The sequence below is a fragment of the Taudactylus pleione genome, unplaced genomic scaffold, assembly GCF_031769625.1.
Source record: "Taudactylus pleione unplaced genomic scaffold, aTauple2 ptg000122l, whole genome shotgun sequence".
NCBI lineage: Eukaryota > Metazoa > Chordata > Amphibia > Anura > Myobatrachidae > Taudactylus > Taudactylus pleione.
Genome location: NW_028284524.1, coordinates 6857969 through 6875826, shown reverse-complemented (window position 1 = coordinate 6875826; position 17858 = coordinate 6857969). Strand labels below are relative to the sequence as shown.

At 43.4% G+C, this 17858-nt stretch overlaps 1 protein-coding gene across 1 annotated transcript; it reads right to left on the bottom strand.

Moving 5' to 3' along the window:
• Positions 1-242: 242 nt before the first annotated feature.
• LOC148524033 (tubulin alpha-1A chain-like) lies at positions 243-5526 on the bottom strand. Its single transcript, XM_088472403.1, has 3 exons — positions 5391-5526; positions 4169-4317; positions 243-1223 (listed from the first exon to the last, which is right to left on the bottom strand). Exons 1-3 carry the CDS (start codon positions 5509-5511, stop codon positions 243-245), a joined length of 1251 nt encoding a protein of 416 aa, XP_088328529.1. The 5' UTR covers positions 5512-5526.
• Positions 5527-17858: the final 12332 nt, after the last annotated feature.

The window sequence follows — 17858 nt, the reverse complement described above, 5'->3', positions numbered from 1 at the left end:
CTTTACTCTTTGCATAACCCAGAATCATTAGATAATTTGGTAGTAATACAATAAATAATTCCAGTTTTCATAAATCTAAGGAAATAAATTGCAATTTTGACTTTTTGTTAGTGTTTGAAAATAAATGCACTTTGAAATATATGTAAAACCAATCAAATTCAGAAATTGTTGAAAAAATATTTATTTAAAACATGTATCTAAAAACAGTAATGTATTTGAACTCATTGCCATAATGCAATAATTTAATACTCTTCTCCCTCTTCTTCTCCCTCCCCTTCCACACTGTCAGTGCCAACCTCTTCATAATCCTTCTCCAGGGCCGCCATGTCCTCCCGGGCCTCAGAGAACTCTCCCTCCTCCATACCCTCCCCCACATACCAGTGCACAAAGGCACGCTTGGCGTACATCAGGTCAAACTTGTGGTCCAGGCGAGCCCAGGCCTCGGCAATGGCAGTGGTGTTACTTAACATGCACACAGCTCGCTGCACCTTGGCCAGGTCCCCACCAGGAACCACAGTTGGTGGTTGGTAATTGATACCAACCTTGAACCCGGTTGGGCACCAGTCCACAAACTGGATGGTACGCTTGGTCTTAATGGTGGCAATAGCAGCATTAACATCCTTGGGCACCACATCACCTCGGTACAGCAGACAGCAAGCCATGTATTTACCATGCCTTGGGTCACATTTCACCATCTGGTTAGCTGGCTCAAAGCAAGCATTGGTGATCTCAGACACAGAGAGCTGCTCATGGTAAGCTTTCTCTGCAGAGATAACAGGAGCATAGGTGGCCAGGGGGAAGTGAATACGGGGGTAGGGCACCAGGTTGGTCTGGAATTCTGTCAAGTCTACATTCAGAGCTCCATCAAACCTGAGGGAGGCTGTGATTGAAGACACAATCTGGCCAATCAGACGGTTTAGATTAGTGTAGGTTGGGCGTTCAATGTCCAGGTTTCTTCGGCAGATGTCATAAATGGCTTCATTGTCCACCATGAAGGCACAATCTGAGTGCTCCAGAGTGGTATGGGTGGTGAGGATGGCGTTGTACGGTTCAACAACAGCTGTGGAAATCTGAGGAGCTGGATAGATAGAGAATTCCAGCTTGGATTTCTTTCCGTAGTCAACTGAGAGTCGTTCCATCAAGAGGGAAGTGAAACCTGAACCAGTGCCACCACCAAAACTGTGGAAGATGAGGAAGCCCTGGAGACCTGTGCACTGATCAGCCTGATAGGGAGAGACACAAGAAGAGTTTGGTTGGATGTATTACAGACAAAAGAAAACATTTGCAAAAAAAAAAAAAAGTACAAGCACAGAAATCACAAAAGTGGCATCTTGCTTTAACCTGCAGCTAATGCTTGCTTTTTTTCCCCACAAAGACTATTCAGGGTATATTTACTAAAGTGGGGGTGATACCCATAGCAACCAATCAGATTGTGTCTATCATTTTCTAGAATGTAATAAAGAAATTATAGCTTGGTTGCTATGGACAACACCACCACTTTTCATTTTTGGAAGCTTTACGAAATCTACCCCTTATATTTCTAAATACACCACTTTTATAGCCAGAAACCTCAATTTTGAGAACTGGAGTTAAAAGTGACTGTAATTCTTAAACTAAAACCATGTGAACAATTTTCAAGAATTGAACCAACATTAATAAGGTTTCCAACGTGATCACCTGTGATCACCAGACAATATTACTCTGAAAAATAGATGTTTTCCATATATTGGTAGAAGGACAACATGGTGAAGATTTATCAAAGTTTGGAGAGAGATAAAGTGGACAGAGATAAAGTACCAACCAATCAGCTTCTAACTGTCATTTTTCAAACACCACCTTGTAACATGGCGTTATTTCTCTTCACTTTATCTCTCGCCACTTATCACACCAAAAATTCCATCTGTAAATGTGGGGGCACTCATATATGAAGGGAATTTTATGTATATACATGGTATACAAATATGGTATATATGAATCCTATCATAGTATAGCCTACAAATAACAATGTGAGGGGTATACGCGTATTTACTAAAATGCAGGTTTTTAGAAGTGTAAGTGTTGCCCAGAGCTATAACTAGACTTTTTGGTGCCCTGTGCCAGAAAGAGCATTGGCGCCCCCCTCATTTTTCAAAGGGACATAATGCACCCAAAAAAGGGCCATGGCTTCATGGGGAAGGGCCAGGGAAGAGATAGGAGAGGCCAGGAGATGCTGGGGATGAAATAAGAGGAAGCTACAAGCAAAAATGATAATAAACAGAAATTTGACAGGCCCACACAGCGCCCCTTGACCTGTGGTGCCCTGTGCAATGGCACCAGCCGCACTACCCTAGCTACGGCCCTGGTGTTGCCCATAGCGACCAATCAGGTTCTACGTATTTATCTAGCACTGTCTAGAAGATCATAGCTAGAATCTGATTGGTTGCAATGAGCAACAACTCCACTTCTAAAAACCTGCACTTTAGTAAATATACCCTTTATGGCAATTATATGGTTTGAGTGGAAGAACACTGCTGCCAGGCAGGGGTGTATCTAGGCATCCAAGCTCCCCTTGCAATGTAATGGACTGACGCCTCCCCCCCCATGCAGTGCCCCCAGTAGTAATCCCCCCCTATGCTGCATTGCCCCCAGTAGTAATCCCCCCTATATAGTGCCCCAGTAGTAGTCCCACCTATACAGTGGCCCCAGTAGTAGTCCCTCCCTATACAGTGCTCCCAGTAGTAGTCCCCCCTATGCTGCATTGACCCCAGTAGTAGTCCCCACTATACAGTGCCCTCAGTAGTGGCCAGCCCCCCCTAAATTGCCCCCAGTAGTGGCCACCCCTATGCAGTGCCCCCAGTAGTGGCCACCCCCCCCTAAATTGCTCCCAGTAGTGGCCATCCTTGTTCAGTGCCCCCAGTCGCGGGCACCCCCTCCTAAATTGCCCCCAGTAATGGCCACCCCTGTATAGTGCCCCCAGTCGCAGGCACCACCCCATAAAGAGCCCCCAGTAGTGGCCACCCACTATTTAATTGCCCCCCCTGCAGTGCAAAATACAACTTACCTGATTCCCGCTCCTGACACAATCACCGCTCTCCGCTATGAGTCCCGGCCCGCTATTCTCCTGCATGGGAGAGACGTCATGAAGTCTCTCCCATCAAATGCTGCGGGGGGAGCCGGAAGACGGAGCTCATTAGTGAGTTCCAGCTGGCTCCCTCCTCAGATGACGCAGCAGCAAATGAGAGTCTGTCTGACTCTCATTGGCCGGCTGCTATTACAAACACACAGCCGCTGCTGGCGGCTGTCTGTTTGTAAACTGTGTAGGGCAGACCGCTCTCAGGGCCTGATTCAGAGCCGCTCGTAAGTGGCCGCTCGTTCGCTCTGAGCGATGTTCGCACAACTGCGCATGCGTATGGGTCGTAATGCGCATGCGAAAACCAGTCAGTGCGGTCGGAAATTGAGCGCTCGCAAAATAGCGAGTGCCTGCTAATTTGAGTGACAGGATGAGGCGTTTGTGGGTGGTAACAGGGGAAGGTGCTTGAAAACGGGGAGTGGTGATCCGAACGCAGGCATGCCAAACGGTCAAAACGGGCGTTTTAAGGGTGTACATAATTAACAAAGCAGCGTCATCGGCCACGTCACTTGGTTGTCTCTTAGCCTGAACTGTTCGCATGATTGCGGTAGGAAAATCCTACCACAAGCACTGCGAGCAGTTCAGACGCCTTTCGATGTACTCGATTAATCTAATAAATAGCGGAGATGACATAGGATGCGAGCGGCCAGGGGGGCGTCTTTACAAAATAGAGAACGCATGTTTCGTTCGCTCGCTCAGACATAGAGGCGTTAACAGACCGCAAAGAGCGAGCGCTCAATTTAAATATCCGGCCCCTTTTTCTGAACGAGCGAGCACAAATAGCGTCCTGCTCTGAATCAGGCCCTCACTGCGGTCTTCCCTACACTTGTGGGGCTGGGGGACCTGTCCACTCCTTGGCTGCTGGTGGCACCGCGCGATGGTGCCCCCCCCTTTGGTCGGCGCCCCTGGCGAGTGACATCCTGGCCAATGGGTAGATACGCCCCTGCTACCAGGAAGTAATAGTTTTCTATATTTTAATCTTTGGGACAATATTTCATTTTAGAGGGCATTTCAGACACCTGTACTCTCACTTAAAATATTCTACTGCACTGAACTCACCAGTTTTCGGATCCTGTCCAGCACCAGATCAATGATCTCCTTGCCAATGGTGTAATGACCACGGGCATAGTTATTGGCAGCATCTTCCTTGCCTGTAATGAGTTGTTCTGGATGGAAAAGTTGTCTGTAGGTTCCTGTCCTCACCTCATCTGTTGAAGCAAAATAATATTTGTTAGTATCTGAGATCTAGAACCCTACTCTTTGTGACACATAGGGGTCAATCCAATTAGGTGCGAATTGCAAGGTGCGTGTTGCTATTTTTTCTTTGAATTCGCATAGTGAATTCATTTTGCAATCCAATTAGCAACTTGCACTGAATCAGTCAGACTGAATTTGCATTTTTCCATTCGCACCACCCTGGTGAGAGATGTAAATGAAAATCTTTATTTTAAGGTTAAAATGCTGGGACACCCTGCTTAACCCTTGCTCCTCCCCCCCCCCTAATGACTAATTAATCAATTGAAAGTTTCCAGTTAGCTTCATTAGTCCAATAATTACATGTCATTTTTTAGGAGAAAAAAAAAATCCCATCAAATTGCCCAAAAATCTACTTTTTTGTTAGTTTATACACCCCAAATTTAATTACAATATTTTTTTTATTGAAAAATATTTTTTTTATAATTATTTTTTTTCAAGTTGCCCTCAAAGTATCCCCAAATCACCTTTTTTCCTACTTTTTTGCATTTTTCATTTAATCCGTTTAAGATTAAATGTAAAAAGTTTTTTTTTTTTATATTTTTGCTTTAAAAAACAAAAACAAATCAGCCATGTGACACTATTTAAAAACCTACCGTACCTTCCTAATGCCCACAAACAGCCTTCTATACGGTTCTGCTAATGAAATTATTAATTTTGGGGGTCCAGGATGGTCCAGAATTCTCGGGACCCGCGTGTTCATGAGAAGTCTGCGAGTTTCAAGAAACAAACTCGCTACTCTCAATTCGCACCTAATTGGATTGACCCCCTAGACCATAGTCCTCCTCAGGACCCCAAACAATGCATATTTTTCAGGTCTCCTCACAGAATCACAAGTGAAATAATTATCTCCACCGGCGGATCTTTTAAAATGTGTCAACGAGCAATGACTATACCTGTGCACCTGCTGGGTAATGTGGAAAATGTGAACTGTTGGGGTCTTGAGGACCGAGTTTGAGAACCCACTGCCCTAGACAGATATAATTTTCCTCAAACAACCAGAGACAATAAAAGCTGATCTACTCACCGATCACAGTGGGTTCCAGGTCCACAAAGACAGCACGTGGGACATGTTTGCCAGCCCCAGTCTCACTGAAGAAAGTGTTGAAGGAATCGTCTCCTCCACCGATGGTTTTGTCACTGGGCATCTGTCCATTTGGCTGAATTCCATGTTCCAGGCAATACAGCTCCCAGCATGCATTGCCAATCTGCACTCCGGCCTGGCCAACGTGGACTGAGATGCACTCCCTCTGCATGGGGTAAATGGTGAGATATACAGTTAGATGGACAATAGATGTACAATAGATGGGATATAATGTCACACAGTCACCTAGATAATACACAGGACAGTACATACTAACAAAGTCACACACAGAAAAAATAGTTTAGGAGAGACTGATGGAAATGTAAATATGACAGGACAGTTACACACAGTTTATAGTATCTTATATATTGCAGTCATTTACAGAGTATATACTGTAGTACATTACTGTAAACACACACAATATCTAGTACATTATAGTATATTCACACGCAGACATAATAGCAGAGTCACACACTGAGAATATTACACTACAATATTATACTATAGTCACACAGAGTATATAGAACATTATGTTAAAGTCACATGCTTTTTATATAAGGCAGGAGAATACAGTTACAGATTATTTAGTATAGTATAGACATTGAGCATATTGCTCATTACAGCCATACAGAGTATATAGAACATTATATTACTGTCATACATGTGTATATAAGACAGAAGACTACAGTCATACACAGAGTATACTGTACAGAGCGGTAGAGTACAGTCGGACACAGAGTAAATAGCACATTACAGTACAGTCAGACACAGCATAAAGTGCATTACATTACAGTCATACACAGAATATTAAGTACAATCACTGCTGATGTAAAGTTGCATGCAAGTTAATCACAATTGCACTCACTGTGTGCACGGAACTAAATATGGATATTTGCCTGCATGCTAAGCTGTATGCATCTATGTAACCGCAAAGATCTGCATCTATGTAACCGCAAAGATCCTATTCACCTGCATGTGGAAGTAGCCATTACCATTATCAGCAAGTACATGCATCAGCTCTATAGCCGGAGCGGGAGATCTGTCTGATAAAAGATATATCTCTATGTAAGCCCCATCATGTCCTTATTCACCGTAGCCTAGGTGCGTTACCACCTAGTTAGTGGAGTTGTGACTGAGATAGATATAATACAGCATCACCCATAGATGGCTGCCCTTGGCTATGGAGAATGCACAGTGAGAAAAAGCTGACTGCCTGCAACTATGCACTATGACTAGCAGAGCCGTAACTAGACTTTTTGGTACCCTGTGCCAGAAAGAGCATTGGCGCCCACCCCGCTATTTTTCAAATAGGGACATAAGACGAAACACCCCAAAAAAGGGCCATGGCCTCATGGGGAAGGGCCAGGGAAGAGATAGGGGAGGCCAGGAGATGCTGGGGATGAAATAAGAGGAAGCTACAAGTGTGAATGATAATAAACAGAAAATTGACAGGCCCAAACAGCGCCCCCTGCCCTGCAGTGCCCTGTGCCACGGCACTGGTCGCACTACCCTAGTTACGGCCCTGGTCCCTAGATTCTATAGTACTTTACAGTACAGTCACACATAGAATATATAGTACATTTACAGTACAGACCCACACAGTGTACATAAGGCAGGACAGTACAGCATACTTGCCCACCCACGCCCCCTTGTGCCGGCCACACATCCCTGCCCTGCCGATCTGGAAGGGGCAGCCAGAAAGTCGGCAACCATGCAGTACAGTCACCAGTGGCAAACGCAGAATTTCTAGAGGTTTTTTTTCCAAATGCTTCATTTTAGACTGAGTGTGGCCAGTCCATGAAGAGGACATAATTAGCACTTAACCAGCTATAATATATGTCATACAAAGTGTATTGTGTGTCCAGCCTATACAGGAACCAGCGATCACAGTAAGCCATTATATGCGGCAGTAGGACTATCCTGCCTGACCTGAATACTTTTATGTCAGATGTGGGCACCATTCCAGAGCATTGGAGCAAGTCGGGGAGTCTGGGGGAGCAGCAGAAGAACCTAGCACTGCCCTGGACATATATGTACAAATTGGTCTTGTTATGCACTGGATAGTGTATTATTATATGGTATTAATAATTAACCCTATTGATGGTGTATAGCAGTGCACCTCTAAGTGCATGTTTTCCAGATTTCCTAGTTCGTGCACAGGTGTATTTATTACTGACTGACACATGTTAAAAGATCCACAGGTGGTGCTAATTATTTAATTTGTGATACTGAGAAGAATATGTAGCACTAGTAAAAAGCTATTATATTACTATTTCTATTGTGGTCATGGTGTGAGCCTGGGAGGAGGGTTTCCAGGCAACTGGATCCCCCTCCCCTGCGGTCTCCTATGGTCACAGGGTATATAAGCCAGTACAGTCACAAAAAGATTGGACACAGTATATATTACATTATAGTAATGTTGTCAGATACATACTGTAATGTATAGAATTATAGAATTCAGGCACTGAGTAAATAGTATATTAGCGGACACTGACAGTCATATAAAGAGTAAATACTGTAGTACATTAGTGCAGTACAGCCAAATAGTATATAATACATTACAGTACAGTACAGTCACAACAGAGTATATAATACATTATAGTCACACACAGAGTATATAATACAGTACAGTCACATACAGAGTATATAGTATAGTATAGTCAGACACAGAACATATAGCACAGTACAGTCGCACAGAGTATATGGTACTCTGGTATAATGGTACATTATAGAACAGTCACACAGGGCAAAAGACAGGACAGTACACTTACCATGTTATTAAATGTAGATCTCCTGTTTCCGAAGAGTTAGGTACTCGGATATGGAGCTGTTATTGAAACTTCTATTTTTTCACCTCTGTATATAGGGAACAATGACAACAGTGTCCATAGTAACACAGGAGGGGGTGGAAGAACACAATTGACAGAATCCATCCTGGGGGCTCTATTTACTACAATCCGCATATTGAATGCGGATTGTAGTGTGATATTACCGAGTGAATTCGCATTGCGAATTCAGGCAATATCACAGGGATTTACTATAAATTAGGGGTGTGCACTGGCCACTTTTCGTGTTTTGTGTTTTGGTTTTGGATCTGGATCTTTCTTCGTGTTTTGGATCTGGATTGGTTTTGCCAAAACCACCCTTCCGTGTTTTGGGTTCTGGGTTTTGTGTTTTGGATCTGGATTTTTTCTTAAAAAATAAAAAAAACCGCTAAAATCACATAAAATGGGCCTTTTTTTGTTCCTACGCTATTAATAACCCCAATAACATTCATTTCCACTCATTTCCACTCTATTCTGAACACCTCACACCTCACAATATTGTTTTTAGGCCAAAAGGTTGCACCGAGGTAGCTGGATGACTATGCTAAGCGACACAAGTGGGCGGCACAAACACGTGGCCCATCTAGGAGTGGCACTGCAGTGGCACACAGGAAGCCAATCAGCATTATGGTGCCCATTTGCATGTAGCACGAACCCGGGAGATCCATGCTACATGCATCTGTGTGATTGGCACAGAGCAATGAAAGGTCCGTGAGACCCGTCTGTGCTGCTGTGGTAAAAAAAAAAAAAAAAACCTGTGTAAAAAAAGAAAAAAATGGCGTGCACCCCCCCAAAAAAGAGCAACCAGCCCCGGACATTAGTAACCCAGTGCCGGGTGTGCTTAAATACAGGGGACAAACGACGTAAGGGTCCCCTGTACTTAAGCACAACCAGCACCGGGCTAGTCAGAACCAGCGCTGGTTGCCAAAATACGGGGGACAAATGACGTAGGGGTCCCCCGTATTCTGCGCAACCAGCTCTGGGCTCTGATCCGGTCCTGGTTCTGGAAATACAGGGGAAAAAAATTAGTAGGGTTCCCCTGTATGTTCCAGAACCAGCACTGGACTTTTTCTAGCGGGGGGCTGATGCCACAGCCAGGGGAGCCCTTTCACCGGGCCCCCCAGCCGCAGCATCAGCCCTGACCGCTAGTCAGCCCAGGCCGGGGATCCCTGGAGAGCTGGGGACCCCCCCAATAAAGGGGTCACCCTCTCCAGGGCACCCCAGGCCCAGGCTGATAGCCCGGGGCTATCCACGCCACCCCTGGTGGCGGTTGGTGGCGGGTTGATTGTGTGGTGTGGTGTAAATAAAGAATATCAAACATTGTCTTTACAAGTAGAACTGCAAGTCCCAGCTAGCCTGCCCCGCATGCTGGTACTTGGAGAACCACAAGTACCAGCATGCAGGGCATTAAGGGCCCACTAGTACCTGTAGTTCACCTGTAAAAAAAATGTTTAAAAAAAACACAGGACACACACACCGTGACAGTATAAGTTTATTAAACATACATACACACACACACACACATGTACACATACTCACCTATGTAACCCTGTAACATCGGTCCACTTGTCCGGTAAAGTATCCATAGGGGACCTGTGAAAAAAAACATACTCACCATCTCCTATGCGAGGTTCTGTCATCTTCGTTCCAAAGTAGGCATCCCCGGACTTGGCAAAAAAAAAAAACGAAAACGCGATCCACGAACTTAGTACCGTTCTATAGAACGGTACTTCCCGAATGAGAGCTTAGCGGCGGGGTATCACCATGGAAACCCCGCTGCTAAGCGTTCATTGGCTGAGCGAGGTCATCTCTCGTCTCTCAGCCAATGAACGGCTCCCTCCATTGTAGTCAATGGTGGGAACCGCAGGGTAAACTTTAATAACCTTGCGGCTCCCACCATTGACTACAATGGAGGGAGCCGTTCATTGGCTGAGAGATGGGAGATGACCTCTCTCAGCCAATGAACGCTTAGCAGCGGGGTTTCCACGGTGATACCCCGCCGCTAAGCTCTCATTCGGGAAGTACCGTTCTATAGAACGGTACTAAGTTCGTGGATCGCGTTTTCGTTTTTTTTTTTTGCCAAGTCTGGGGATGCCTACTTTGGAACGAAGAGGACAGAACCTCGCATAGGAGATGGTGAGTATGTTTTTTTTCACAGGTCCCCTATGTATACTTTACCGGACAAGTGGACCGATGCTACAGGTTACATAGGTGAGTATGTGTACATGTGTGTGTGTGTGTGTATGTATGTTTAATAAACTTATACTGTCACGGTGTGTGTGTCCTGTGTTTTTTTTAAACATTTTTTACAGGTGAACTACAGGTACTAGTGGGCCCTTAATGCCCTGCATGCTGGTACTTGTGGTTCTCCAAGTACCAGCATGCGGGGCTGGCTTGCTGGGACTTGCAGTTCTACTTGTAAAGACAATGTTTGATATTCTTTATTTACACCACACCACACAATCAACCCGCCACCCACCGCCACCAGGGGTGGCGTGGATAGCCCCGGGCTATCAGCCTGGGCCTGGGGTGCCCTGGAGAGGGTGACCCCTTTATTGGGGGGGTCCCCAGCTCTCCAGGGATCCCCGGCCTGGGCTGACTAGCGGTCAGGGCTGATGCTGCGGCTGGGGGGCCCGGTGAAAGGGCTCCCCTGGCTGTGGCATCAACCCCCCGCTAGAAAAAGTCCAGTGCTGGTTCTGGAACATACAGGGGAACCCTACTAATTTTTTTCCCCTGTATTTCCAGAACCAGGACCGGATCAGAGCCCAGAGCTGGTTGCGCAGAATACGGGGGACCCCTACGTTGTTTGTCCCCCGTATTTTTGCAACCAGCGTTGGTTCTGACTAGCCCGGTGCTGGTTGTGCTTAAGTACAGGGGACCCCTACATCGTTTGTCCCCTGTATTTAAGCACACCCAGCACTGGGTCACTAATGCCCGGGGCTGGTTGCTCTTTTTTGGGGGGGGCACGCCATTTTTTTCTTTTTTTACACAGGTTTTTTTTTTTTTATCACAGCAACACAGACGGGTCTCATGGACCCGTCAGTGCTCTGTGTCAATGACACAGATGCAAGTAGCACGGATCTCCTGGTCCGTGCGTGCATCTGTGTCATTGAAATACACAGCAGCACAGACGGGTCTCACTGACCCATCTGTGCTCTGTGTCACTGTCAGTGACACAGATGCATGTAGCACGGATCTCACGAGTCTGTGCTACATGCAAATGAGCACCATAATGCTGATTGGCTGAGAGCCGTGACAGACGGCTCTGTCAGCCAATCAGCACTTTGCCCATTAAAGGCAAAGGCATTTTTTTTAAAATGGCCGCTCGAGGCAAAACCTCGAGATCCGACAGCAGATCTCGAGGTTTTGCCTCGGGAGAGGGATCCGGGGCAGACAGGGAGATCCGAGCTTGGGCTCGGATCGCCCCGGATCCCCGAAGTTCGGGTGGGTTCGGTTCTCAGGGAACCGAACCCGCTCATCCCTAATTTCAACCTATATAAAGAAATAAAGATCAAGAGAAAGGGAAAATAGTGAGAAGAAATTATTTGCTTTGAATTCTGCAATACTGGCTCCCTCTTGTGACGACTTGTTGTAATTTCTCTATATGAACAACTACATCACTCTTTAACAACTAGTTCCATTTAGCATCTCAACATCTCATTTATGGCTCCCTAAACACCAGAATTCATACCCTCTGGGAGTCTATTCATTGGCCTTATCACCTTAATCTCCATGACCTTTTTCCGACAGTGAACTGCCTTTACCGTCATGAGCAGATCCGTTACGAGAACCAAGAAACCAAGTGGCGATATCGCTCAACATTTCGCGAAAAACGACAAAATGTCACATCCGCAAAATTCTACCTCTCCCTCAATTTCGCTTCCAGATGAAGATAGAACATCTTCCCCCGCCCTCTCTACCAAGGACGATATCCTAGCCCTAAGATCACTAATTACCGATTTTAAAGATTCCTTGGAGACCAAACTTGACAAGGCAGTTTTATCTATTAAATCAGATATCTCCTCCTTGGCCTCTAGAACATCTAAACTGGAATCACGTCAGGATATTCTTCATAAAGCTCAGACTGAGACCCACAAAGACCTAGATCATATAGCTCAAGAACTTTCTGATCTTCGCACGAAAAATTAAGATCTTGAGAACCGTGAAAGAAGAAATAACCTCCGTATTCGAAATATACCAGAATCCATAACCTCAGAATCTTTGGAACCCTATCTTCATAAGATGTTCTCTTTTATCCTCCCCGATCTGGGCTCTCATCACATGCCTCTGGAACGGGCACATAGAGCACTCAGACCCAACCTCGGGAGGGTGAACCCCCGAGAGATGTCATTATAAGATTTCTCAGCTTCAAAGATAAAGAATCTATTCTAGCCCCAACCCGAGGCAAACCTCACATCCTATACGAGAATACCAAACTTCAGTTTTATCAAGACCTTGCACCTACCACAATAATTAAAAGAAGAGAACTCAGAGAACTAACAAGGGCTCTATGTGAACGTGGAATTCGATACCGCTGGGGGTTCCCCTTCAAATTTATTATCGATTTACATGGTAAAACGATTATTATTCGAGACCCTAGAGAGGGTAAAGACTTGCTGAATCACCTTGAAGAATCCGGACCCCCTCCTCATTCAACTAATGACAGCACTTGAACTTTTCATTCATCAAAAATGAAAATACACTAGTTTAATAGGTTTTGTTATTTTACATGAGTCCTACTCAGTCATACCTATTACCTTGGATCTTTGACCCCCATTCTTACATCAATATCCGAGGCGACTTATATCCTTTTTTTGCCAATATAGGCTGTTCTTATTGCAAAATCTATACATCATGATGTTCTTGTTTTCCTACTTGTATGTTGTTTATCCACAGATTGTACATCAGTCATTTACCACATGTTCTAGAAAATGTTATATAAGTCTTTCAAACTTATTTCAGTTCCCATTCATAGCGAATGTCTTATTTTACGGTACTTGAAGTTCTTATTACTGGATTATATATACTAATTAATTATACATTTTTTATAATACAATATAGACCTTATCATACATTTATTATTGTTAGAACACACCCAGAGGGTTCTATCTCAATTCAATTCTGTTTAGATTCATTTGTACTTAGCCAGTGAATATTTTGTATACTAAAAAATATTTATTTATTTATTTTTTCCTTCTTTTGTCTGCTTCTTTTTAATTTTTATTATTTTCATATTTCCTAGAGGTTATAGAGATCAAGTTTCTTAAACCTCTCTGGACTCTTAAGTCCTAATCTCTGTGTGTGATATCCTCCGCTAGACTCGGGGATTTCATAACCGATCTTCTTTCTTACCCCTCCCCCCCCCCCCTTTTTTTTTTTTTTCTTCTTCTTCTTTCTTTCCTCTCCTCCCTCTACCCCATAGGCGAGTCGGGACCCAACTTTTATTCACTTTCCCCCTAAACCTAATCTTGCATTCTAAAATCCATTAAAATGCCTTTGACCTTCGCTTCCATGAATGTCAAAGGTCTCAATACGCCTTAGAAACGATCACTATTATTTCGCTCCATTCGTGGCCTTAAAGCTGGCATTGTACTCCTACAGGAAACCCATTTTCGTGCTTCCTCTCACCCGTCTCTCCAATCTAAATATTTCTCAAACGTGTTTTATTCTTCCAGTCCGACTAAACACAACGGTGTAGCTATACTAATCAACAATAAACTACCCTTTGTTCAAGATTCTGTCCTTACCGACACAGATGGCAGGTTCATTATTATAACAGGAAAATTGGGACATATAGACCTGACGATAGCTAATATATATATACACTCCTAACACAAACCAAATTTCCTTCTTCAATTCATTTTTTTCAACCCTAAATAAACGAAGGAAGGGTTGTCTCATTGTAGGTGGGGACTTTAATGCTGTTCTTAACCCAGAACTCGATAAATCGTACTCTCCAAATCATCCCCAAACACATCAACTAAGCAAATCTCTTAACAAACACCTGCGAGAATCGGGACTTTCGACGCTTGGCGAGCATTTAATCCCTCCTCTCGCGACTACACTTTCTTTTCTCCCCCCCATCAAACCTATTCTAGAATTGATCTGTTTCTCTGTTGCACTCAATTTTCAGAACACATAGTCAATTCCTCTATTCTTCCCAATACATGGTCGGACCATTCTATTCTTACAATTGCTCTCAATCTCCTAGAGACACCTATGTCTAAACATCCTTGGCGCTTAAATGAAACGCTTCTGAAGATACCCCAATTTCAAGAAAAAATTGGATCTGCACTGGCTGATTATTTTTCTACTAATAAAGCAAGTTCCCCCTGTTCACCTTTGGTATGGGAAGCCCACAAATCGGTTATACGCGGACGTATAATTAGCTATGCCTCTTATAGAAATAAGACTAATAAACTTCAATTAGCTCATTTGACTGAAGTTCAAAGATTAGAAAACTCTCACAAAAACAATCCTTCTTCACATATTTATAACAAACTCATATCAGCTAAAAATGATCTTAATGCCCTTCTGGCAGAAAAAAATGAGAAATCCCTCCGCTGGCTTAACCAGCGTTTCTATGAAAAAGGTAATAAGGCGGACACTCTACTAGCCAATAGATTAAAATCACGGAAAGCTAGATCTGCCATTCAAGCCCTTAGAGATGACAATGGGGAATCCCAATACAACCCAGTAGCCATAAATACTATTTTTAAGACCTATTATAGCCATCTATATAACCTTTCAGAGTCAGCCAGTTCAGATTTCAATGCTGATTCTCAAACTGCAGATTATTTATCCTCATGTGATCTCCCTTGTATTGACCAACAATTATCGGGAACACTTGGTCTTCCCATAACAGAAGAAGAAACATGTAATGCTCTGAAATCACAAAAACCATCTAAAGCACCTGGCCCTGATGGATTCCCAATATCCTATTACAAAACGTTCCAACCTTCTTTAATTCCACATCTCACTGAAATGTTTAACCAAATTTTCAATGGTGAAACTTTTCATCCCTCTACCACTAGAGCTACCATCATGGTCATTCCCAAACCGGGTAAGGATCCACTCCTCACTTCTAATTACCGACCCATTTCACTACTTAACGTGGATTTAAAAATCTTCGCTAAGATCCTGGCAAACAGGCTTAACCCCCTTCTACCCAACCTTATCCATCCGGACCAGGTTGGCTTTGTCCCGTCCAGGCAAGCACTTGATAATACTAGACGAACAGTGGACATTATCCACTATATAAATAATCACCAACTTCCTTCTCTTGTGCTTGCTCTGGATGCGGAGAAAGCCTTTGATAGGGTTTCCTGGTCATTTATGATGCACACGCTTACTTCTTTTGGCCTCGGGGGTAAATTTTTACAAGCTATTAAATCCCTTTACTTTAATCCAACTGCATCTGTTATGGCTGGGGGAATACTTTCAGATCCTTTTTCTACAACTAATGGTACCCGACAGGGCTGCCCGTTATCGCCCCTTATATTTGCTTTGATTATCGAACCGCTAGCTAGGAGAACACGGGCTAACCCTGACATATCTGGTGTAACTATTGGAAACTCTCAATACACTCTCTCTTTATTTGCTGATGATATTCTTCTTACTTTAACCAAACCACTTACCTCTCTTCCAAATTTATTTCATGAATTGTCCCTATATGGAGACCTGTCGGGATACAAAGTCAATCAAACTAAATCTGAAGCTCTTCCCATTCATCTCCCGGGTGATCTGAAATGGCTATTGCAATTGAATTTTAATTTCCATTGGAGAACAGACTCTTTGCGATATCTTGGGGTTAATATTACTAAAACATATGATCACCTATATAAAGCTAATTATCCTCCTTTGTTTAAAACAATCGAACAGGATCTCCTGCAGTGGAAAACTTATTTTATCTCATGGATTGGGCGTATCAATGCAATAAAGATGAATGTTTTACCAAAATTGCTTTATCTGTTTCAGACTCTACCTGTGACAATTCCAACCCAAGTCCTCAACCAACTCCAATCTTTATACTGTAAATTTATTTGGAACTATAAGAGACCTCGTATACGTCGAGATATCTTAGCTAGAAGATCATCAGACGGAGGCCTAGGTCTGCCTCTCTTATTACGCTACTATAAAGCTTCTCATTTGAGTCAGATGGTAGCCTGGCATGCTCCTAGTTTTACTAAACGCTGGGTTGACATTGAGAATGATTTAGTGGGATATGATTCAATCTCACATTTGCCTTGGTTACCTTTCAAATACAGACCGCGCACTGCCCTCTCCATACCGACGGTAGCTCTGACACTCTTCATATGGGATAATCTTAATAAAAAACTCTCTCTCTCCACCTATCCGTCTCCTCAAACCCCCATATGGAATAACCCTTCCTTCCCACCAGGCCTCTCACCTACCATGGCATCTACCTGGACCAGGGCGGGTATTACCCGCTTTCGTCATATTATAGGACAATTCGCCCCTCAAATGTTTAATGATATTCAGGAAAAACACGACATTCCCAACACGTTACATTACCATTATTTGCAAATTCGCCACTTCATCACCTCTCTATTTTCCACTACCTCACCCCGAAATCCCTCTACTATAGAAAGATACTGCATTCACCGATCTACTGACAAGGGTACTATATCTTTTCTCTACCATTCTATATTGGCACCGGAATCCCCCTTAACCTCGACACACGAGCTAGCATGGGAGACAGATCTGGGACACCCATTGGGCGATGACACCTGGGAGACAATATATCTTACTATTTCTAAATGTTCCATCAGTGTAGCAATCAAAGAAAATTCATATAAAGTTCTCACAAGATGGTATTTAGTCCCAGAACGCCTCCATCATATGTATCCCAACACTTCTAACCTGTGCTGGAGACAGTGTGGTCATGTCGGTACATTTTTTCACATTTGGTGGTCGTGCCCAAAGATAGTCCCATTCTGGAATATGGTCTGCTCCCTCATATCATCTGCTGTCACCCTACCTTTCTCTCTTTCCCCCGCTAACATTTTACTTTGTGTCCCAATGGATCAGGTTTCCAAAGACGCTAATAAATTGATTCTCCACATCTCCTGTGCAGCTAAGTATCAACTAGCACGCAACTGGAAAAAAATTAATACCCCAACTTAACAAGAACTTTTAAATAGAATCTGGTTTGTTTCTAAAATGGAGTATACTACCAGCCTCTTGAATAACTCAGTGTATAAATTCCACTCAATTTGGTCACCCTGGTATTCCTCTCAAGCAACTCCTATTCCAGGTCTCTCATGAATCACATCCTCTATATCTATTCCTGATGTTTTCATTTATTTATTCATTTATTTATTTTTTATTTTTATTTTTTTCACGTTACCCCGACTCGCTTACACAATCCCACCCTCCTCTTTTTTAATTTCTTTTTTTATATACTTTCCCTTCGTCCCAAATATTCTCTACCTGAATTTTTATTTTCTTACCACATTCTACCAATGTTGTTATAACTACTTAAGATAATATTCTCCGCAATTTTAAATTAGCCGAAGAATTTTTTCTAGTATAACATCACCGGTGTATTTTTTTTTCTCTTTCT